General features: G+C 39.3%; 1 protein-coding gene across 2 annotated transcripts in view; it reads right to left on the reverse strand.

Annotated features, from left to right (window-relative positions):
* Positions 1-6281: 6281 nt before the first annotated feature.
* Positions 6282-24471, reverse strand: part of LOC126248976 (SRSF protein kinase 3) — a 425825-nt gene continuing 407635 nt past the window's right edge. For both annotated transcript variants that reach the window (XM_049950532.1, XM_049950531.1), the window contains exons 12-13: positions 18314-18476; positions 6282-7607 (exon numbers count right to left, since the gene is read on the reverse strand). In XM_049950532.1, the coding sequence (XP_049806489.1) occupies positions 7423-7607; positions 18314-18476 (348 nt within the window). In that variant the 3' untranslated portion in view covers positions 6282-7422. The remainder of the gene's footprint in view (positions 7608-18313; positions 18477-24471) is intronic.

Consider the following 24471-nt stretch of genomic DNA (forward strand, 5'->3'; position numbering starts at 1 on the left):
CACCTTAGGTGGTACGCACAACATGAGCTTTGCTTCGGTGGTTTAAATGGAAAGTTTGGAAGCATCCACCTTACAATCCAGATCTTGCACCATGCTATTTCCATCTTTTCGGAAAGCTGAAAGAAGATCTGGAGGAAAGAGATTTTCCAACAATGAAGACATTCACACAGTGGTTCTTGAATGGCTCCATGACCAAGGAGCAGATTCCTATTGTCAAGGGACTGAACAATTGGCAGAATGCTCTGAAAATTTTTTCAGAGAATTAGTGACTGCTGAAAATTAGTATCACGTATCTATGTCAGTTTGATGTGTATTGCAGCATTCAATAAAGTCGCCTATCCTGCCATAATTATGTGTAGCTTACTGTTTGAAGTCACCTCATATGTATATACTTTTTCTTTGCATTTCAGCTCCTTAGCCACAAATCGGCAGTAACTGAGAAAGTTTGGGGAGAGAGAGGGAGAGAGAGAAAGAGAGAGAGAGAGAGAGAGAGAGAGAGAGAGAGAGAGAGGAGGAAAAAAAAAATCTGCCCTATATTGCCATCATATTCAGTTAAACTTTCAGGTATGGCATGAATAGTGGGTTGGCTTTCATTTGGCACACATTTCCAAATTTTATTTTAGGGTACCCCCAGTTTGGCTCCATTCCACGAAGAAATGAGTTATGTGAAATTTGTAGGATAAGTGGAAGTGCCCCTGGGCCTCCAAAACCAGAAAATTCATAAAAATAAAACCAACAACTTTTTCAGCATGACAAGTTCATTCATTACCCAATGAGAGCAGCTTGCGTACCTCAATATCCTTAACTGTAAGCATTTTTCCCTGTCACAGATAGCGTTGATCGGTTGTCATGATCTCTCAGTCACTGCAAGAGACACAGACAGAGAGCAAAGTGAGCCGAGCCCTTTTTCAAACCATCCTGGACCACGCAAGCTAACTTTCACCATTGAGGGAAGATAGGAGGCTTCATTAGTGTAATGCTTCACCTCTACTTCGTTTACACAAGAAAATTTATTTTCTTTGATATTACTCTCATGAAATAACTAAGCAAATTTCCATCTATTAAACCACATAAAATGTTCCTTTTGTAATTTCTTTGCAAGTATATATATTAACTGTGCATCAAAGTGCATTCTAGATGTACGGTAAGTGACAATTTATTGGGTTAAGCACAAATTCAGACACAATAGGTAGAAAACTGAATGCTAAAATTGTAAGCTTTGTATCAACAATGGAGGCAGTTTCATAACATTTTTAATAGAGCACAGTCACAACCAAGCGTTTACTCCAAATCTGGTACAAGTTTCTCCACTTTCAGCCTGAAGTTCAGTGTGCAACTCACTGATATTCCCAGATTACACTGTCTGTGACCCATCCAATGGAGCCCACCTCTCTGCATTATCTGTAGCAACCACACTACCTCTGACCAGCTAGGAGCTTCCACCTCTCCTCGACAGTCCTTGAGCTCTACTGCTCCCCACCAATACAGCAGCACTATCACCACCCTACGAAGAACTCTCACAGTGCATCAGTTACTATTGGTGGATTGGAACCCTTTAGTGCTGATTCAAGTACAAATGACTGTTTCGTCGTATTCCATTTATAAGTGTAAATAAAGTTCTGTTACACATCAAGAAAGTAAAGGAATGGGAGAAAGAAATTTTGCAAGTTCAAATGGAACAGCATTGCTCACGCGCACAGAAGTAACATGAGCCGGCCCCTATGTGTAAAGATTACAACACGATTAGTTGGTCACCAGGAGTGCGAGCAAGTTCAATGGAAATGGGCTAGACAAATGCAGACCAACCTGCCTCTATTACTCTCATAACATTATGCAAGAAGTGCTAAAGAGGATGTAACAACACCCATCAGGGGTTTGACGAAGCATTAAGACAATGAAACTAATTGGTTAAGCAAAGAGCAGAACTGATTTGGTCATGATGAATGACATAAAAAAACAGAGCCTCTCTTCGATGCCATAAATACTCCACTTCACTGTGCTAAAGTCAGTTGATCAGCAGGATTGATGTGGTTCATGTTGTTCATACACAATTCTCTGATTCCAGAATGAGAGTTTCACTCTGCAGCGGAGGGTGCGCTGATATGAAACTTCCTGGCAGACTAAAACTGTGTGCCGGACCGAGACTCGAACTCGGGACCTTTGCCTTTGGCGGGCAAGTGGTCTACCAACTGAGCTACCCAAGCACGACTCACGCCCCGTCCTCACAGATTTACTTCTGCCAGTACCTCGTCTCCTACCTTCCAAACTTTACAGAAGCTCTCCTGCGAACCTTGCAGAACTAGCACTCCTGAAAGAAAGGATATTGCAGAGACACGGCTTAGCCACAGCCTAGGGGATGTTTCCAGAATGAGATTTTCACTCTGAAGTGGAGTGTGCACTGATATGAAACTTGGTAGAGCACTTACCCGCGAAAGGCAAAGGTCCCGAGTTCGAGTCTCGGTCCGGAATCACAGTTTTAATCTGCCAGGAAGTTTCAATTCTCCGATTCCTGTATTGTAACATCCTGCGAACAAGATTGTTCCATCCTGCGAACAAGATTGTTCCAGTACCGGTCATACTCCTGCCACATTAGGAGACGATCACCGATCCATATCTACGGATGACAGAAGCCAGCCTCCAGTACAAGGTGCTACTGATGGGTGGTCCACAAGCCTATAAACACTGTTCCAACTTGGGGCACAAACTGCTCTAAACTACAGCATCACTTGTGTCAGAGGGCCTATCGAACTGGAAGGCCAGGATCAGCATTCAACATGACCTCACAGCATCTTACAGCACTGTCCATCTGATGGAGTAACACAGACAGGGACCTGGGAGGGGTAAAGTACTCCCAGAATGGCACACAACACACATGCACCATGGTCACCGCCATCTCTGAGTACAGCTTCTGAAGGGGCACACCTTTCACCCTATGGGTGACAAACCACTTACTAGAATTCACCAGTCTGAGCACAGGGCCAATACAGCGAGATATGGCAGCCTAAGCCAGCCATCGGGTTCAGTAGCTTCCTCGCCAGCTCGCTAAGCCACCAGTTGCTGCCGCCAAAGATACGGTGACGAGATGTGTTCAGAGAAATAAATTAAGTTAAAATTAGTTCTGTTTTATTGCAGCTGGTGACTTCACAGAGGTTGCTTGGCTTACATCTTGATGAACAGTAGGGGTTTCCAACTGAGGAATGGGCAACCTCTACAGTTCAACTATTCTTTCTAACTGGGGTATGTTAATTGGCATGGCTGTCTCAGCCAGGACACAAAAAAGTTCAAGCAATGTTAAACCAGAGTTAACTCTAATTCAAGGAACCTTACTCAACATCAACTGGTTACAGTGTCACAAAAAGTCCACTGTCACAAAGAGAAGAGGATGTCGAGCAGCAATGTCCCCCGGAATGCTGCCGCTCTGCATAATTGTGAGATCAGTGACAACTCGACCAGCACTAATAGGTAACAATATGGCAGAAAGACTACCTGTGAATCTTTCAAACTATGGTACTGAGCAACATCTTTGAGTCTCTTCACTGGTTTGTGACTAAAAGAGAGCAGACTTTAGCTGTGTATGAAACTCTCACTCAATGGGCCTTTCAGTCCTATGTTAAATCATTAGTTGTTGACACAAAAGCATTAAATATGGAAACCCAAAATATTTGTACTGGAGAAAAGTCAAAGAAAACTTGTATCAAATCACTGTGCCCCGAAAATTCGTTGTGTTTTTTTTTTGTCATCTTGCAATTGAATTAAGTGTCCAGGGGATTTTGGCAGAGCCCAGTTCCAGCTAGCTATGATGGTGCCGAGGCTTTCAGCAACACCCTTACACCTCCATATTGCTGGTTGCAGTCTTTTCATGATGTATTGAGATATATCCAGCCTATTCCTTTCCTTCAGATCCTTCACACCAACTTCAATTTTGTAACATCCAAGTACCAAACTCAACTTAGATGCATGCTGCACTCTCTGTTTAGCACATTATCTGCAATTTAAACTAAAATCGGCATTTCGATTAGTGTATGTCGTAGCTGGTTATCAGAGTTATAAATATGTATCTTCACATAAAAGTCAGTAGTCATTTACTAATGCATTATCTGCCACAGTGTTTTTACCATGGTAACTTCTACAGAAAGTAGTAGGAATTTCTACGAACTATTACAAAAATTTCAAAAAGATAATTCTACATTGTTCCTAGGCATCTTCACGTGCTGTAAATCTAACAAAAGGTTCAGTCTCAAAAAGTATATGAATACAACTCGTGTGGATCTACAGCTGTATGTCCTCAGCTATCACCAAGATCAGAAAAGAGTTGCTGCATGGCTGAGATGCCTACTCAACTGTATCATCAAAAGTAACTATGTTACACGAGATGTAAGGTATTATCCCCTGCATCTAGAAGTAACTATAAGTACAGCACACAATAAAAAAACTGGACAAGTGTGAGTAGGATTTGGGTTCTGATGGTTCCATACAAACTTAATTATGTATACAGACGGTTCATCTATAGGTTTCGGTAAGTGAGTTTACCAGTACCAAAATATGTGACATAAGTGGCCATATCTTTTGATTGTACTGACTTTTAAGTTTAATTTTTTTACACCACAAGTTGACCGTAGACCTTAGTATTTGACTTACATTACAACTTGATACCTCTACCTGCTTTTGAGAAAAGGATGGACAAATGGACAGACAGACAACAAAGTTATCCTCCAGTTCAAATGTTAGATAAGGGCACTGAAGAAAACTGGAAAAAGAGCTCTAACTCAAATATGATAAACTATATAAAGTGTCACAATAAACTAATATTTACCATTTGTGTACCTTTCTATGAAGGGGGAAAAAAGAAGTGCCTATGCAGTACCCTTTTCTTCTCAAGCAACTGTGATAGCACTTACACAGATTTTCCAACAATATTTTTCCTCATCATTTACTTTCCTTTGGCTCAAGATGTCAAGAATGTGTATCAGCTGTCTTTACTTCCACAGCAATGCATCCTAAAACAATTGAGGTCTCAGTTGGTGTTCTGCTATTATTACAAAGATGTCAGCTGCAGAAAACATAATTTTTAGTGTTTGTTGTGATTCCTTGGGAAATACTACAGGAAAATCTCTGGCACTAGCAGGGGAGCTACTCCTCAAAGCCAAGCATCAATCTACTTGTAGAGTCTGCATAATGTAATTTGACCTTTAATTGTGCAGACAGTTGGGCAGTGGTTAGTGGGGGAGGTTCTATTGCATGTGATTACTGCTCAACAGAGGAAGTGCTATTACTTCCTCACTTGCCTCCTCTGAAAAAGGTTAATGACATTACACACAATTTCATATGCCTGACAAAGAACTACTGTCCCTTTTCTGTCGGATCCTGATACAAAAGCATAATCAGTAAGCAAAGACAAGTTCAAAAGAATTGTAATGTATCATCTATTTTTCAGTCCCCAGTGCACGTTTATACAGAGTGACTAGTTTCCATCTCCCTGGATCACCTTCAGGTCCATGTAGTTGCATCAGCAACCCATCATGTCTGATCTGAGCTACACATCAGAACACTGATGTTGAGGCTTCTGACCTATAGTTCCGATACACATGTGATGGGTTGCTGACACAAGTACACAGATCTGAAGATAATCCACAGAGATCGAACCTTATCATACCATACAAAACAGGTGCAACCAGGATTGAATACTAAATGATACATTAAAATTGTTTTAAATAATATCAATATAGCTGCTGATTTCTCTCATGACAAGTATGTTGGCTATAGTTGAAGCAAAGTATGTTGACAGTGGAACTGAATGAAAGAAAATAATGAGAACAAGTTCAGGTACAATGAAGGGTTGAAATCCAATAAGCAGAATGGTATGATGGATAGTAGCTCACGCAGCAGAGTGTACAAGACCGAATCACAGCTGCCTGCCTGGCCCTGTTGCTGCGAGAGTCTCAGCTCACGTGACATGCCACGCATGCTCCTGGTGGCAATCTTCAACAACATTATGTAGCGACTCTTAGCTGCTATTTCTGTTGGCCAGTGGCAGGGATATTAAAGTCCCTGTACCTGCCATGCTTGGAGACTGAGCCAGAAGTAAAAATTACAGTTGAACGTCTGGTGTGGCAGCAATGCAACACACTGAACAACAAAGTAGGATGCTTATAATCAAAGCATGCCGAAGAAATAAACAATACTTACATTTAACAATTATTTTCTTCAGTTGTCAAAGTTGGAGAATCCAAAACTACACAGATAATCAATAACAAAAGGTGTGGGTGTAACAAAGCAAGTGGTTAAATGATTAGGTATTTCCTTTTTTTATTGACACTTGCAATGCATTTACCTGCAACTTTACAGTGAAATAAACAATGTATCTGTTGCAAAATTGGTAGTCATATGTACACTGAATTGCCATTGAACACCACTTGAACTTTACACACACTATTTTCCTCATCCACAAATAACTGTGTGTTGGAGAAGCCCACAATCTCTGGCTGTCCAAAACATTTATTTTGTGATGGGGGTTATCCTTCCCTCTTATTAAGCGTACTTACTCATAATCCGGTTTGTGTGTGAACACTTTCTGGGAGTAATTACAGCAAAAATTGTTTAATTCTCCTCAAATTGTGTGTTTTACGTTGAAGTGTGTTAAAACATCAGAAAATGTAACTGAAACTGAGCATACACTTGTTTTATAAAATGTTGTTTTCTTTCCAATGAGTTGCAGTGGGTAAGAAATGTGACAAAATTAAATACACAGTCAAATTGTGGACTTTCCATTATGTTACTGTAATTTGTAACAAATTTAATTTTGGAGCAGTGATGGGCCATCAAATGAACAAGTCTTCAGTTGTTGCACTGCAAGTGGCTGCAAGTAACTGAGAACAAACAAAAATTTAAGAAAAATGAAAAGGGCAAAATGACTGACTCATTAATGCTTACTTTCCAGTTAGGTCCCTTTATCTTGATTAAACATTTCCTACAAAAATAATGTACTCCTTAGCAGGTAATCAACCATATCTTTTAAGACAGACAAAGCCTGACACTTAATCTAATAGTGTCAGTACAAGTCATTGGGTTTCTAAATTTCCAGATTTCAGCAGTAAAAATCATGTGCAAAACTATGTTCCAATCTTCACTAAGCAGCTTAGTTTATGGGAATTCCTAAAGCTGCAGACAGTCAACTAACATTTCCAACACAATGTCAGGTGTATATGTTTTCGTTCTAAAAACATCAAATCTCAGAATTTATCGAATGTCATTACAAAAGAACCATGCACATCATGATTATGCAGATACATAAATATGGTAATACACATTTCTGAAGTAAGATCAAAATATGTAGAAAAATCAAAACATAATTACATGGAGATCTCAGTTTACAATCTGAAAAAGTACCAGTTTTCTTTAATGCTATGGACGGAATTCCACGACTTATGAATTCAGCCACGGATGTTGTAAACAATCAGATGCGGTTGCTCGTTCAAGCGGGTCGTATGCTAACATCGGTGTAAGGAAATCTGCGAATGCTTTTGCCTTCTTGTGATCCCAAGAATATTTTTCAGTCAGTACTTCAACAAGACCCCAAGGCTTCAGTTTTGTAATTCGGCGTAGCTCACCTAAAAAATTTACATTATTAAATATAACATGAACTCCAAATACAGAGCTACTGTCAACATGTATTACAAATGAGTTTTTTTTTTCAGCAAATTGTAGAATAACTGAACATGCAGAATAATGAAGAAAATTTATATATAAGTCAGTTTTCATGTTTATGTCCATATAATGTGTAACACTAGCAATAATGCTAAGGCATAGTTTTATTTTTATTAATAAGTTAGTTCAGTGAAGACTGCAAAATATTTTCTCTATCAGCTGAACTGAATTTGATAGCATAACTGCTAAAATGATCACTGCCTCTTACAGAGATCTCATGTCTTCCTTCACCATGTACAGCAAAGTTGGAATTGTATCAAAACATCAGTGATAGTAACAATCGAGCTGCAATAGTCCATTACAAGCAGTACTGTATGGTGCTTAAAATGTTATAAGGGAGGCAAAAAGCAAGTGCTATGCAAATAGAATAGCTACTTATCAGGATAAAATTAAAACCATATCATTAGTGGAGAAGGAAGTGCCTGGCTTACAGCAAAGGTTGAGACACACACACCTCCAAGATACTGACAAGGGTGAGATTGAGTCAATATTTAAGGTTGCTGAAGACAAAGAACTGTCATGTATATGATGATGTACATGGCACAGTACTAAAGGACTTTGCTGCATATGATAGCCTGGTAATTAGCCACATTTATAATTTTTTCCTTTAGGAACTGTTAGTTCCCTCGATGAATAAAGTACTAAATAGTGATATCACTTTATAAAAAAGGAGAAAGGGATAATGTAGAAAATTTTAGACCTATTTCTACATCATTGGTGCTTGCAAAAATAAGGTTACACCTTGAAGAAGTGGAGTTTCTATTCATCTGCTGACTGCAACTGTGACGGTAGCATGGAGGAACTAAAAATAGAACACATTTTTTTAGGAATGTCCACTGCAAGATTTTTACAGTGATTTGAGAACTCTACACCAAGTGACTCCAAATGCTCTGGACTGGTTGACACGTTTGAGCATTTCTATTTGATTAATTTTTATGTACTTGCAAAACCATATGATTGATAAATAAATAAATAAATAAATAAATGTAAAAGTTATTGAAAAGGCTGTATAGATAAGGGTATTTGATTATTTCAGTTCACACAATTTGCCGTTGAACATACAGTTTGGTTTCATAAGAGGGTTCATACTCAAAAGCACTACATTCTCTTTTTCTCTTTGCACAGGTTGGCTTAAAGAAAAAGCTGCAAACACCAGGTGTTGTCTTTGATTTAACTAAGGCATTTGTGTTGATCACAAAATATTACTGCAAAAGTTGGTCCAGTATGGAATAAGACAAATAGCTCATAACTGGTCCCTCTCATGCAAGAACAGACAGCAAGAGATCATTCTCCACAGTAATGAGAACAGCTGTGAGGTGGCACCTGACTGGAGCAGAGTTAAGTGGGGAGGGGGATGGGGTGGGCAGTGTCTCAAGGGTGAGTGCTGGAACCACTACTATTCTAATATTACAGGTATTTCTAGAATACTTCTGTTTGCTAATGACACTAGCTTGGTAGTGAAAGGTGCTGAGTGCAACATAAGCAGTGTGTCAAACAGCACAGTTCATGACAATTTTAGGCCTTAAAGAAAATATATTGATGTTAAATCAACTAATTCAACTAAAACTGACATTTTCATTACACAGAATGGGCATATGATTGTTCAGATAGGGAGTAAGCTGTCGTAGTAAGCTTATGCTCAGGATCTTGTTAAAAAACTGAATGGTGTACTTTCATTGCTTTCAATTCTGCGCATTTAATTATTTCATACAGAATAAATATAATTAATTGTTTCTCAGTTTCATGTCATCTACTCTACATTGCCAATTCCAGTTCAGTGTACTTGTTACATTCTCCTCCTCCTCCTCCTGTTCAATGATTTCTCCTTTGTGTGTGTGTGTGTGTGTGTGTGTGTGTGTGTGTGTGTGTGTGTGTGTGTGTGTGTGTGTGGAGCCTGCAGTTCTGTGGGAGAGTCTCGTTGAGTTCCCCATTCATTTCCCCACTACAGTCATCCCAGTGAAATTCCAGCCCACAATCTACACATACCACAGCCTGTCTGACTACCCTATAACATCATCCACACTTATCAAGCATTGCAGCACAAATTAAACATTTTAAAATTGAATTAAATCACTTAACACACTTTACAGTACACAAATTTTTGTTATTAACAAGCCATAAAAAATAGGCCCACATAAAAAGTTAATTATTTCCCCTTAAACAAGATCTCAGCATCCATTTAACTGCAGTAATAATTTATAAGGTAATAGGGCTTATAATGGGACTAACAGAAAATAACAAATTGTGGGAAAATGTAAAATCTGGGTAAGTAAAACAGGTTTTACTGTACTGAGTGCCCCTTGTCATTAATGTCTGGTGTTTTGACAGATATTTGCTACTCCATTTCGGCAGTGTGCAGCTGGAGTCACAACAAACAAATACTGCTCATCATGTCTTTCATGTGAAGTCCAGTGTCAACTGAAACTGTCACTTCACTTCCCATTACAAACAAAATAGTTTTTGAAGCAGAGTTTTATGAACACACAGGGACTATGCTTTATTAAATTAAAAAATACAATCATATTCACGCAGGAAATAGTCCGAGAGTGTGTACAAATACAGTAGCAGCACTCACTATGAAACATGTCTCAAATTTTTAGTTGCCACAATGATAATACATGAAAGTGTCACACTTATATCACATAACTGCTTTGCAGGCATTACATCGATACTGCATTGCATAATGTATTCCAGGAAGACATCTGCAGCTTCAGCACTGGCAGTGTGAGACTCTTCATGCTCTCTCTTCCTGTGTCCTCTTCTTCATTACTTTAATCACTACTTGCCAGCACACTTTTTATTGTTTATTTATCTGCTAAAGTTTGGCCTATCTCACAGGTTTCCTCATTAAGCCAGTTAGCAACATCATATTCATCAATTCATCCTCCCCTTGGAACCTTTTGGATAATGGCAATGTACAAACTGACAGCAACTGAGTTAGTTAGTTAATTAGTGAGTAAGTTAGCTACATGTTCCACAAATAATTTGAACAGTTCTCTTATGAAAACGATGTGGAACAAGTCAGTTTACACCATATGTATACAAGATTAGTGTTAACATTAATGAACACATTATCATTTTATTCCTACTCATGCAACTACACTTAAAAACAAAGTAATTTTTTTCTGGATACCAGTTTTTAAGTAGAAATCTATCAATAGTATAGAAACAGCTGTTCAGGAGAAATGATTTTAAATTAGATTTAAAACTTATTTCACTACCTGTCAAACATTTTATGTTATTGCACAAATAATCAAAACTTTTTATTACTGTATATTGAACTCATCTCTGAGCCAATGACACCTTTAACAAGGAGTCGTAAAGGTCATTTTTCCCTGTACTGTTATATGTATGTACATCACTGCTGTTATCAAATTGTAATGGATCATTTTCGACAAATTTCATTAGCGAAAATATGTATTGTGACGACTAGCTTCTTGATGAGATACCTACGTGACATCTGTGGGTGAACACTACATATTATTCTTACTGCTCACTTTTGTGCAATCAATACTTTCTTTCTAAGTGATGAGTTACCCCAGAAAATCATTTTTTTACATCATTAATGAGTGGAAATATGTAAAATATGTGAGGAGGTTGATACATTTGCTTTCTAAGATTAGCAATTATACAAATACAAAGAGCAACAGTATCTGAACTTAATTGTTTGAGAAGCTCAGTAATACGCTTCTTCCACTTCAAGTTTTCATCAATATGTATGCCCAAAAATCTGGAGCATTCTACCCTAGAACTGAATGTAGCTCCCCTGTCCCCCTTCAAAATTCAGGGAAAGTCCATTTTCAGAGAACCACTTAATAATTCTTTGGAAAATATCACTGACTAACTCTTCTGTTGCTTACTTGTTCTAATAGGATTTATTATAACACTAGTATTGTCTGCAAAAACTATCAATTTTGCTTGCTAAATGTTAAGTGGAAGGTAATTCACATATATAAGGAACAGGAGTGGAACTAAAACTGAACCCTGTGGGACTCGCTTTGTGATTTTATCCCAGTCACTACAATTTTCTACCTTTCTGACATTGTCTGAATTATTCAGCACAACCTTTTGCATTCTGTCTGTCAAGTAAGATTCAACCCAGCAGTGTGGAAAGAAATCGGTTCCATAAAACTTAAGTTTTTCTAAGAGAGTATCTTGATCTACACAATCAAAGGTCTTAGAGAGATCACAGAAAATACCAACAGGTGATATACTATTATTTAAGGCTTGCTCTATTTATGCAATGAGTGACTGTTTAAATTGCATTCTCAGTCAAGCAACATTTTGGAAAAAATGATGACCCCTAATTGACTGGTTCATGACCGTCGCCGAGAACTCTGCATCAATGGACAGCTGCACTTTCTCCAGCTCTTAATTATGGTAGCATTCTCCACTTTATTCCATGCTTCTGCTGTTTGGAAAACAACATGTAATTTGATTGCTTTCAACACCTTCAACATAACCTCGGTAGAGCCCTTTAACATTCAGTCAGCAAGGAGACAAAAAGTGCATATTAATAATGATGTTTAATTGTTTCCAAAATTCCCTGGTCCATGAGCTAAATTGAGGCTGTCACACAAGGGGGAGAATGAGTGTTTGTACACTATTGGCCTTCTGAGACACATCAGTAGCATGAGTGGGAACATTGACAATTGTAAGGATAGCTTGCAGTGGACACTTTTTCTTCTTCTGCTCTTTTATCACAGCTGTTATAAATGTTTCGTGGAACCACTGAGAGAATATTTCTCTGCCCATCCACACTTTCTTCTGGGCAGACTATTGCACTGATAATGTATTTCTGATGCTGTGTTGAAAACAGAGTGGATGTTGAGATTTCTCAGTCACCATGAGTAGAAGATGACAACTGCGATCTGAAGTACAATACAAAATAAGTTAATGCACAGTTTTTGTTGTTTGTACCCAATAGCTTACTTCCCATTCTTGACAGATAATATTTTTGAAGGAAGCATCTTGTAAAAGTGGCTGCTTCCATTAGCATTGTACAAAGCACCAGCAGTTAAATCTCCTTCTTCTGTTACCTCCTGTACCTTCTTTGCAAACTCTTCTGCATCTTTTTCGTTAGCCGAGTTACTTTCCCCAGTGACTGTCGACTGCCACATCCCATGTCACATGTTCCAGTTTGGTAGCCAACCAACACTTGCAGCAAACAAGTTACTGCCACTAAGTTATTTGTCAAGTGCAACTGTTTTTTTTTTTTCTTTTATTATAGGGCCACTTACTGGTAGTCCTTTACTGCATAGTTGTATGAATGGTCTATAAACAGCTTCGTCCTGTTCTCCATCATCACAGCTTTCTATTTTCCCAGCTCACTCTCCATTTGCATTAAGTACTGTCAAATAACATCTTTCTTTCTGATGTCACAAACAGTTGTTCTTTGAACATTGTACTCAGCAGCAATGACTTTCTGTGAAGAACCTTGGTTCCATTTACCTAAAATAGTGAATTTCTGCTTGAGGTCTAGCATAATGTGTTTCCGTTTAAAGGTATGGTGCTGAATTTTAAAGAAGGCCACAATTTCAAAACACGTACACCACTGTTTAACCCTGTAATTAACTAACAACATTTTTGAGCTTGGTCATTTTCCACTTGAGCAACTATGGAATGGATTACTGAGACAATGGATTACTGAGGACCAGATTAGTTAAAGTTTAGTGTATACATGGTTGATATTAGCATTGACATAACCATATGGTTGAAAATCCTTTAATAGGAGAAATGAATTGTTACCTGAATCAAACAGTAGAAAGTCAAGGATGCAGTAACAAAAACTATTATGAAAAGGATAAATTGCTATTTACCATATAGAGGCAATATTGAGGCACAAAGAAAAGACTGCTATACTTTTAAGCTTTCAGCCAAAAGGCCTTTAAAAAAAAGGAAGCAGAAAACACATACACATTTACACAATCATAACAGACACACAAGACCACTGTCACTGGCCACTGAGGCAGTACGCTTTCAGCGGCCAGCGACAGCGACCATGGTCAACTGTGAGAATAGTGCTTGTGGGAAGGCGTGTGTCTTTTCTACTTCTGAAGAAGGCCTTTTGGCTGAAAGTTTAAAAGAATAGCAGTCTTTTTTTTTTGTCTGCCTGTGACTCAACATTTCCTCTACATGGTGAATTTAACTGTATATCCTTTTCATTATATATTTGTAACCTGATGTATTTAACTTCAGACTGAACTGAGTGTAAGTACATCTGCATGCTTGGCACATATTTCCTGATACTTCGTGCCAACTGTAGATCATTTCACGAGTTTCTTTGCAATCTCAAACTCATTCAAAATTAGGCACAATTTTTACATTTCTGGAGATTAGCTGCTACTTCTTCCTATAAATACCTCTTGGGCCTTGTCTTTACTTCTATGTCTTGCATGTATGTATCATGTTTATCTGATCTCTTTCCCAGTTATCAAAATGCGTAAATATCTTCAAGATTTTTCTTCCTAGTACCAACACTTAATCCTCCAGCATGTCCACCTATGATGCTTTCTTCTTATTTATGTGAATATCTCAAGCTACAGGTAGCCCGTGTTCCACTACATTTAGCACAAAATGTAATTCCTGTTCACTTTCAGCTACCACTACTGCATTATCAATTAATCATACTGTGCTAATTTTCTGCCCCTGATAAACAATAACAGTTCTTTACTTCCCTCATTCCCTTTTCAAAGAAATCTGTCAATACAAATTATTCTAACTCACTCTGAACGGACAGATCTTTGGGAAATCTAAGAAGAGGTATTTCCAGATTGCATTTTTGATCACAGCTACAACTTATAGTGCAACAATAAACTCTGAAATATGACTTCATTTGTGTTTTGAATGTGCTCTTACAATTCATTTACACAATCGTTTTGCACTGTGTTTACACTTGTCACTCACTTGGCAGCACTGCAGTAGTGAAGTTACATAAGAAATGTGGGAATTTCTTGACTCATTATCTTGGACCCCAGTAAAACCTGAAAAATAACCAGTACTTCAGCAGCAATGAGCAATGCTGGTGCATAGCAGTAGCAGAGTCAACGCAGGCTACGATTCTGCTTTTGCTGCTGGAGTACTAGTTATTCCTCATGGTTTAACGTACCTGTTAATACATATCGATAAAACAGATCTTCCGCTAGAGTAATCTTGGACCATTCTATTGAATAGGCATGTAACATTCCTCTTAAAAAATCATTTTCTTCATAACAGGAAATGAACTGAAGCTTTCTGTCAACAATGGGCATTACACGAAACATGATGAAAAGTGAAAGATGTGGTCACTCCAGCTACATGTCGAAAAACAAAATTGAAAATATCTGCTGACACACCAGAGGAAATGCCCCTGACAAATCACAACTGCTCTGGAAATGTCGCTTTATAAAACGAGTACATATTGTGGTAAAAGAGGAATTAATAATTGTGCCTTACACCCCTCCAATGAAAAAATTTGCTAAATGTAAAGTAATCATTAACTCAAATGTTAATTTGAACACTCCAGTGTTTTGCTAGGAATGGTTATATTGGAGGCAGTATACACTTGCCAAAACTGTCAAGGAGACTGGCTCACCCAATCAGCTACAATAAGACCAACAGTTTTATGCAGATTCATATGATGGAGTGAGTACTGGCATTTTTCATATACACTAAGTATTGCCAAGAACACTTATCCACTCATCATTACATAGGTTGTTTCAAAAATACTTTTACAGGCTTTGAGGACAGGTCGCTTACACCAAAACAAGGAAAAAAGTTCACATACACACCTCTGAAAACCCTACGGTCTCAAGTTATTAACTAAATTTTACAATTTAGGTGACTGGAGCTCATCAACACACACTCATAATACATGCTTGAAGTGCTCTCCTCTTGGTTCTAAACATATATGCACTCACTGAATCACACTCCCAAATATTCCCTGATGGTTTCGAATGGTTTTGCTGGATCCATGACACGCCAATGAAAAGTTTCTGTATTCATGTGGTCTACTGCGTAAACTAATTGGTTAAGGTCCTCCAGAGATAAAAGGACTGAGGCTGGGGGTTTGTGCAGGCCATGGAACTGGTCTTCCTCTACCCTTCCATCTGTCATGGCAGGTACCAGCCAGTGCATCTCCAATACTGAGACTGAAATGTATTGGAGCTCCATGATGCATAAACCATATTTTTCTTGTTATTTGTAGTGGCACCTCTTCTAGTAGGTACCTGAGGGTGTTCTGAATAAAGTAGCTGTATACAGCACCCTTAAGACATGTTGGGAGAAAGTCACCTACAATTCCAGTCAACACAGTCTTAAACTGATGGTGATGTCTAGCCTGTAGCATGAGGACTATGACCAGATCATACGAGTATGTGTTGGTACTGGAAATTTGTTACACCTTCTCTTCCTAACTTTGTCTTGTCTGTAAACACAACTGAAGTGACAAACAATAGATGGAGAGTTTGTGCAACAAACCATCAGCAAAAGTTCTCCAATGGTGGGTGATCGGCACTTATAAGGTCCTGCATACGGCTCTACATAAAAAGCATGTCTGCCTGCTCAAAAAATGTATGTAATGGACACATTGAAAACAGACGAATAACAAATATAAACAAGTCTCCCCGGCAACATGCCATCCAAGACACAATGCGTCAAGTGGGTGAATATGTAAATGAAGTAGTTGGGTTGTACCTCGGAAGTCACTGAACGTCAACCTTCATTAATAACTTGAAAACAAAAGATTTTTGGACATATGTTTATATGATTTTTTTCTTGTTTTGGTGGAAGAAACCTGTCCCAAATAACAATGTCTTCAAAGTTTCTAAATCAGATGCAAATGTTTCACCCCTACTGACACGAAAACCTGTGGGCACCCATGGAAGCAAGAGTATTCCACCTTTCTCTCTATTCTCATGCGATGAATTGGAAGTATCTGTCAATTTAATTTCCCTGAATACTGTGTGTCTGAATTCTAAATCTGATGCATAACCAGTGCCTCACCTGACCGCAATAACCAGTGGTGGACTCCTTATGTTTTCTGCTGACAGATTTCGTGACTTGATGAGAAATGTGTCACAATCTCCGTATAGCAGCTACTTGAACAGTACCAACATGAGATTTTGCATCCATATGATGGAGCCACCATGTCTACTTATTTACTAGCAAAAAGAGAGGAAGTATTTCTTCCTAGCATTGTTTTGTCGCACCCTGGATTTCTATGTGTCTGTATGAGCCTCCTCCTCCTCTGTTTCTTGCAGCAAAATAAATCTATTGCTTAAGTGAATTTTGAATTTTTTAACAAAATGTTCCCCTATCTGCTCCTTGCTTGTCACGTTTTCCTAGGAAGTCTATCAGTTTTTCCCCCTTCAACTGCCATAATTCAAAATTGGCATTTAGTAAAGCTGCCTGAAGGGCAAAAATCTTTGTCTCTCATTCCTTTATTTTCCTGTCTTTCTGGCATACCCTACAATTCCATGAAAAAGCTTCATTGAGCACCCTGTTTTCTTCTCACTGCAATTGCCCCAGTGAAACCACAACCTACAATTTTCGTAAAATGCACACTCTTTAAGTAATCTGCAGCAACATCTACACTTTTCAGATATGCCTGATTGATTTTATAAAACTTAAGCACTAGATACCATGTAAGAAAAACAACAGGTGTAATGAAATAAAAATTTATGTTCCTCTTTTTGTAAGATTCTCCCGCATAAAATTAGGTCTAAATTTACTTTCTACATTGATTTACCTTATTTAAGACAATACTAAAATTTACACTAATGTAACTACACTTACATTCTATTTGTAACAACAAGTAATGTTTGAAAGTACCTTCTAATCTTTCATTTATCTATTCGTGTCAGTAGAATTCGTAGCAATCTCATGCACATAGAGATGTCAACACACGATTTCAGTGTTTGATAAATTAATGGCGGACAACTCTTCAGACTGTATTTCTAACATTTTCATCATACTAAGAGGTAACACCAAAGTGAACACACTAATAGTTAAATGTTATATGCAGTTAGAATTTTTATGAAGATAACTATGAAAGAGTAAGGAATAAAGAAAAATGTTCACCTTTGTTTACAACGGTTAATTAAACAAGCACAATTAGTATGTTTCTTTTCCTGTGACTGTTCTGCAAATGTTGCTCTCTGAGACATCTACATATTGTGGCAAAACAGGAATTAATAATTGTCCCTATACATCCCTCTAATGAAAAAAATACAGTATTTAACTAAATTTGTCAAATGTAAAGTAATCACCAGCTCTAAGGCTGGTTTGAACACTCCATTGTTTTGCTAGGAATGACCATGGTGGAGGCAGTATGCATTAACTTTCTCTGTCTAGGAGACCAGCTCACCCAATCAGCTACAATAGGACCCATAGTTTTATGTATATTTGTATAATGGCTTGACTGCTGGCATTTTTCATATACGTGAAGCACTGCCACATTTGTAAGCAACATTAAGAACCCAAGAAAATCATACAACCTATGTTGGACTTAAAATTAAAACATTTACATCACTAATTTAACACTTAATAAGATACTGAGTCACAGAATAGCTGTGCCAACACTGGAAAAGTTACAGTAATTAGTTAATGATTGCTAAAATAATTAAGGTACCTTTCCGGCTGAAGAATTCACGAGAATGTTTGCCAGAGAAAATTATACGCCTTGGAATCGGTCCCAAAAGCTCTATAATATGTGCCAGGTGGTCTTCATCACGGGTATAGTCATCTCCAGAGTGCGGCTCGAACAGATAATCCCCTGTTGCTAACTCAAATGCCTGAAAAATATTAAGCAGTAACTTATTAGTTTCCCAACTATTTCAGACACAAGAAAAAAATTGTCATTATCTGCCCAACAACAGACTTTAAACATAATGAGTTTGCTTTGGCAGCAAAGACAAGACCTGTTACAATTCTGCCACACTTGATTAAAATTTTTTACAAGGGTAAGTCAAATAGGTCACCAAACAGGATAGAGGCAACAATAATCAATGTTAACTTCCTGAAATTTATTTCTTCCTTCAACACATTCGCCCTGTATATTCAGACACTTATTCCATCTCTTTACAAGTCCTTCATAGCCAGTCCATGTATAACCTCTTCGGCTATGACATCATCATTTTCAAAATGTTGGCCACCCAAATGATATTTTAGGCACCAAACAGATGAAAGTCACTGGGGCCTAAGTTGGGACTGTAAGGTGGATGTTACAAGCATTCCTAATAAAATGTATGTAACAGCTCATGCATTTGTTTTGCTGTGCAAGGGAGGGCATAATCATACAGAGGAATTACTCTAGCCAGATCATTTGCAGTGAATGGCCTGTCAGAGTTCTCGTAGAGTGGTGCAATATGACACAGCAGTCACGGTCTTATCATGAAGCTGAAATGTCATTGGTATGACACCTTGTATGTCTCAAAACACTTTGAGCATAAACTTGCAGCTTGATGGAATGGACTTAACTTTTTTTACTGTTGGAGAGATGGAATGTTTCCATTCCATGGATGATCATAGGGTTTCTAGTTGATGAAACCAAGACTCATTTTCTGTAATAATTTGCGCCATGAAGTCCTCTCCCTCCTCAACATACTGAACAAGATGCTCCAAAGACAGACCCATTCTATTCATTTTGTGTTTCTCAGTCAACATGCAGAGCACCCACTGTGCACAAACTTAATGAAACTTCAAATGCTCATGCACGATGATGTAGGCAGCTACCTGTGAGCAGCCCATAGCATATAGTGTATCACTGATTGCCACACGCTAGTCATTACAAATTATCTGTTCCACACAGGCACTGTAGTTTAAGTTCCCACAACTGCAGAACAACCAGGATGCTCCCACTCTCTTATGCATAATTTAAACATAGTATAAGGTAAACTGACATTTGTGATTCATTTATTAACTTACCCTCATACCTACCAATTTGATTTAAATTTAATTCAATTTGTTAGGTTCAGTGGTATCATATTAGTCAAATGTATATGGTCATGGAAAACTTACTATGTAATTCACAGAAAGCCAATAAGTAAGTTTAAAAATATAAAATATTTACAATAGTGTGTAAAACAAATAGTATGTTACAGAGCAAGATTCTAAAGTGCTCTAAGTGCTGTACATAATAAAAGGTGTACGGCACAAAGGAGGCTTTTGACTTAGATTTCAAAATCTAGGTTTTATCACTCAAATACTTCAGTTCTGCTGCAAGCCTACTGACAACAAAACCTGCTGAATAGTGTACAGCAAATGTCTGTGCAATGGTTCAAAAGTTTATCAAAGAGGGAACCTCTTTTTCAACTAGTGAGTGGTGACTGTGGCAGTTTCCTTTGAATGAGTCTGTATTAACCTTAAACCAAGTGAAGGAAACACGTTTACAGGGATGGCAAAGTTGGAATTCCCAATTCCACATAGCCTGAGCCAAGTTCCCTAACTAGTAGGGCAAAATTGTTATGACTGTCCTTTAGGCACAAAAACATAGCTGTGAGCATGCCCCCCCCCCTCCACACACCCAACAAGTCCTGAATGAGATTTTTCCCAAAAGAGTTCTGTAGATTGTAAGAATTTAAAATGTTCAACTTCAATAATTAATTGGTCATTTTATGAGGACAAAATATCACTTTTGCATGAGTTCTGTGTTGGAAACAATGTGCACTATATTTTATTACAGTTAAACTTCAACATGTTTTCTGTAAGCCATGTGCTGATTGTTCCAGTGTCTTATTTCCTAAATAATTTACGTAACATTACCTGTATTTGCCAGTGACGTGTGTCATTTATATTTATGAAATTTGTAGTGAGGACTATGAGACCAAACTGCTAACGTCATCAGTCCCTAGGCTTACACACTACTTAATCTAACTTATGCTAAGGACAACACACACACCCATGCCCGAGGGAGGAATCGAACCTCCAACAGGGGGAGCCGTGTGAACCATGACAAGACGCCTCAGATCACACGGCTACCAAGCGCGGCTTTATATATATAACGTTTTTTAATCACCTGCCTTGTACAGTAGTAGTTCATAAGTACACACATTCTGTCAACAAAAGTGAAACATTTAATTTGTATACAGGGCTATTACAAATGATTGAAGCGATTTCATAAATTCACTGTAGCTCCATTCATTGACATATGGTCACGACACACTACAGATACGTAGAACAACTCATAAAGTTTTGTTCGGCTGAAGCCGCACTTCAGGTTTCTGCCGCCAGAGTGCTTGAGAGCGCAGTGAGACAAAATGGCGACAGGAGCCGAGAAAGCGTATGTCGTGCTTGAAATGCACTCACATCAGTCAGTCATAACAGTGCAACAACACTTCAGGACGAAGTTCAACAAAGATCCACCAACTGATAACTCCATTCGGCGATGGTATGCGCAGTTTGAAGCTTCTGGATGCCTCTGTAAGGGGAAATCAACGGGTCGGCCTGCAGTGAGCGAAGAAACGGTTGAACGCGTGCGGGCAAGTTTCACGCATAGTGATGTGAAAGATTCAGTGTTTAAACCTACTCTACCAAGAAACGTGCCAGAACTTCGAGCTCGCATCAACAATGCTTTCGAACTCATTGATGGGGACATGCTGCGCCGAGTGTGGGAGGAACTTTATTATCGGCTTGATGTCTGCCGAATCACTAAAGGGGCACATATCGAATATTTGTGAATGCCTGAAAAAACTTTTTGAGTTTTTGTATGTGTGTGCAAAGCATTGTGAAAATATCTCAAATAATGAAGTTATTGTAGAGCTGGGAAATCGCTTCAATCATTTGTAATAACCCTGTACACAGTCTGGCAAAAAAAAAGTGAAGCACCAACAAGATATGGGTAGAATCAATGAACTTTGTATGCATATGCACCATTAGCATGCATGTAAGTGATTAAAGTTGAAATTCTCTGTGACACTTAGAACAAGGACATTGTAACCGTTTCACATATTCACCTGCCATCTCAGAACTAGTAATTGATATCTGCAACTTTTTGTGTCATCCCACAAATTTGCTCAAAGACTAGCAACAGCGGACTAGGGAATTACAGATTAACACCACAACACAAATGGCTATTTGGAGTGGTGCCATGACCAGGAAGCATGGACTCCTGACAAATGGTGTTGCACTGTGTTCAGTGATGAATTGCAGTTCTGCATTACCCTGGACAACAGTCATCACTGACTATAGTGACAACCTGTGGAGAGGTTCCATTCTTCCAATGTTTTGGAGAGGCACCGTGGTATTACTTCTGGTGCCAGTGCGGGAAGCTATCGGGTAGGACTTCAGGTCACAGCTGGTAGTGATCACGGGAACACTGACAGCATATTGGTACATCATGATGTTTCTGAGTCCTTACGGATTACCTTGTATGATGGCACGGTTTTGTTTTGTTTTAGGATGCAAAAACAGCTGGGGTCATATGCACCCAAGTCAAAAGAACATGAAGACAGAGAGGAGTTAAAAAAACGACTATACATCAATCCCAATTGACGTAAGAGAAAACAGCTAAAAACAGGTACGTGGAGAAAGGGCATCAAAAGACACCAGACAGAAACGGAGGTCCAAAACCAAAAATTAAATGGCCTTCGGCATATTGCTTTGTCCGATAAAAAATAAAACGTGGTCAACAGCCCATGCATCGTTTGCTAAAATGGCTGGTAACTCAGACGGCAAATCCAAGTGGGAACATAAACAGTTAAAAAAAAAATGGGCATTCCGTCAGGAAATGACAGACAGTTAAAACTTGGGTGCAATGCGTACAAAGTGGTGGGAGGAGTGCCACTTATCAAATGACAATGGCTAAAAAGGCACTGCCCAATATGCAACCAAGTTAAAATGACTTCATCCCAGGGGGAGGGCCGAGAGGAGGTCGTCCGAGCCACTGGGAGAGGCTTAATAGTCCAGAGCTTATTCTCACAAAGGGAGGACCAATGGTGATGCCAAAGGGACACCACCTCCTGACAGACGGTAACACAAGAGATCACTGGAGAGAATAAAGGAACTAGTGGGTTGAAGAGCAAGGACTGCAGCCTTGGCAGCAGCGTCAGCAGCCTCGTTTCCTGGCTGACCAACATCACCCAGAACCCACATTAATATCACAGTGGCACCACCAAGAGTGAGCAAGTAACAGTTTTCCTTGACCCATTGCACTAAGGGATGAGCAATGTACAGTGCACACAGACTTTGGAGGGCGCTAAGAGAGTCTGAGCATAGGACACAACTGTAAAGTCCATGTCACCGGATGTATTCCATGGCCTGACACAGGGCAAAGAGCTCGACTGTAAATACTAAGCAGTGTGCCAGAAGCCAATATCCAAAGACGTGGGCATCAATGACGAAGGCACACCCGACACCACAGTCAGTCCGAGAGCCATCAGTGTACACAAAGGTACTATCGCGAAGTTCCACGTGAAGGTCATGAAACTGAAGGCGATAGAGCAAGGCTGGAGTAGTTCCCTTAGGAAGCGAATCAAGGCCAAAGGTAACACGGGTCGCTTCATGAAACCAAGGTGGTGAAGGGTTCACATCCACCAGGAAAGTTGCAGTAGCATGAAGTTAAGCCACGGGAGCAAGTGCCGAAAGTGGATTCTAGGAGGTAACAGAAAAGAGGGACGCGCGCAGGAATCATCGAAGGAGGAGGCATAGGATGGGTGGCCACACATGGCAGACAAACGGAATGCATACCTGCTGAGGAGGAAGTCACAGTGGTAGGACAGTGGTAGTTCAGCAGCTTCAGCATACAGACTCTCAACGGGGCTAGTGTAACAGGCTGCAGTGGCTAAACGGGTGGCACAATGGTAGATAGTGTTGAGACGGCGTAAGGACGGATTTGCAGACTCATAAACCAAGCATCCATAGACTAGTCTCGAACAGACGACGGACCAGTACAAACGGAGGAGGGTGGTTTGATCTGTACCCATAGGAAGTACCATTGAGGGTACATAGGACATTGAGGAACTGTGTACAGCGGGCTGCCAGGTAGGACACATGGGAGGGCCAAGAGAGTTTCCTATCAGCATGAGCCCCAGGAATTTCATAGTTTCAATGGATGGAAGACCAACAGGCCCAAGATGTAAAGATGGTGGGAGAAACCAATTGCTCCACCAGAGATTCATACAGATGGTTTTGTCAGTGGACAAATGAAAGCCATTGTCGATGCTCCAAGAGTAAAGACGATCAAAGACATTGCTGAAGACACCTCTCAGTGAGACAGGTCCATGGAGAACTGCAATAGATGGCAAAATCGTCAACAAAAAGGGAGCCAGAGATGCCTGGCAGGAGACAGGCCATTATAGGGTTAATGGTGATAGCAAAGAGGATGATGCTCATGACAGACCCCTGAGGCACACCAGTTTCCTGCATAAAGGTGTCAAGGTGTCCGACAAGGCAGAACCTACACAAATCTTGAAAACTCGGTCATTTAAAAATTCCTGAAGGAAACAGGGCAGGCGGCCACGGAAGCCCCTTGTGTAAAGAGTTCGGAGGATGCCAGTTCTCCAGCAGGTGTCGTAGGTCTTCTCCAAATTGAAAAACATGGCCACAGTCTGGAATTTCTTCAGAAAACCATTCATGACATGGGTGGACAAAGTAATGAGATGGTCAACTACAGAATGGCACACTCGAACTCCACACTGTGCTGTCGTGCTCTATACGTGTAGGGAAGCCAACCTTCCTAGAAGGGATACTGGGGGACTATCAGGCTGGATTTAGGAGGAACAGATCCACAGTGGATCAGATATTTTTATTAAGAAGAGAAGTTTTATGAGTGTGACAAGCAACTACATCAGT

This window comes from Schistocerca nitens, chromosome 3 (genome assembly GCF_023898315.1).
Source record: "Schistocerca nitens isolate TAMUIC-IGC-003100 chromosome 3, iqSchNite1.1, whole genome shotgun sequence".
In the NCBI taxonomy this organism is placed as follows: Eukaryota; Metazoa; Arthropoda; class Insecta; order Orthoptera; family Acrididae; genus Schistocerca; species Schistocerca nitens.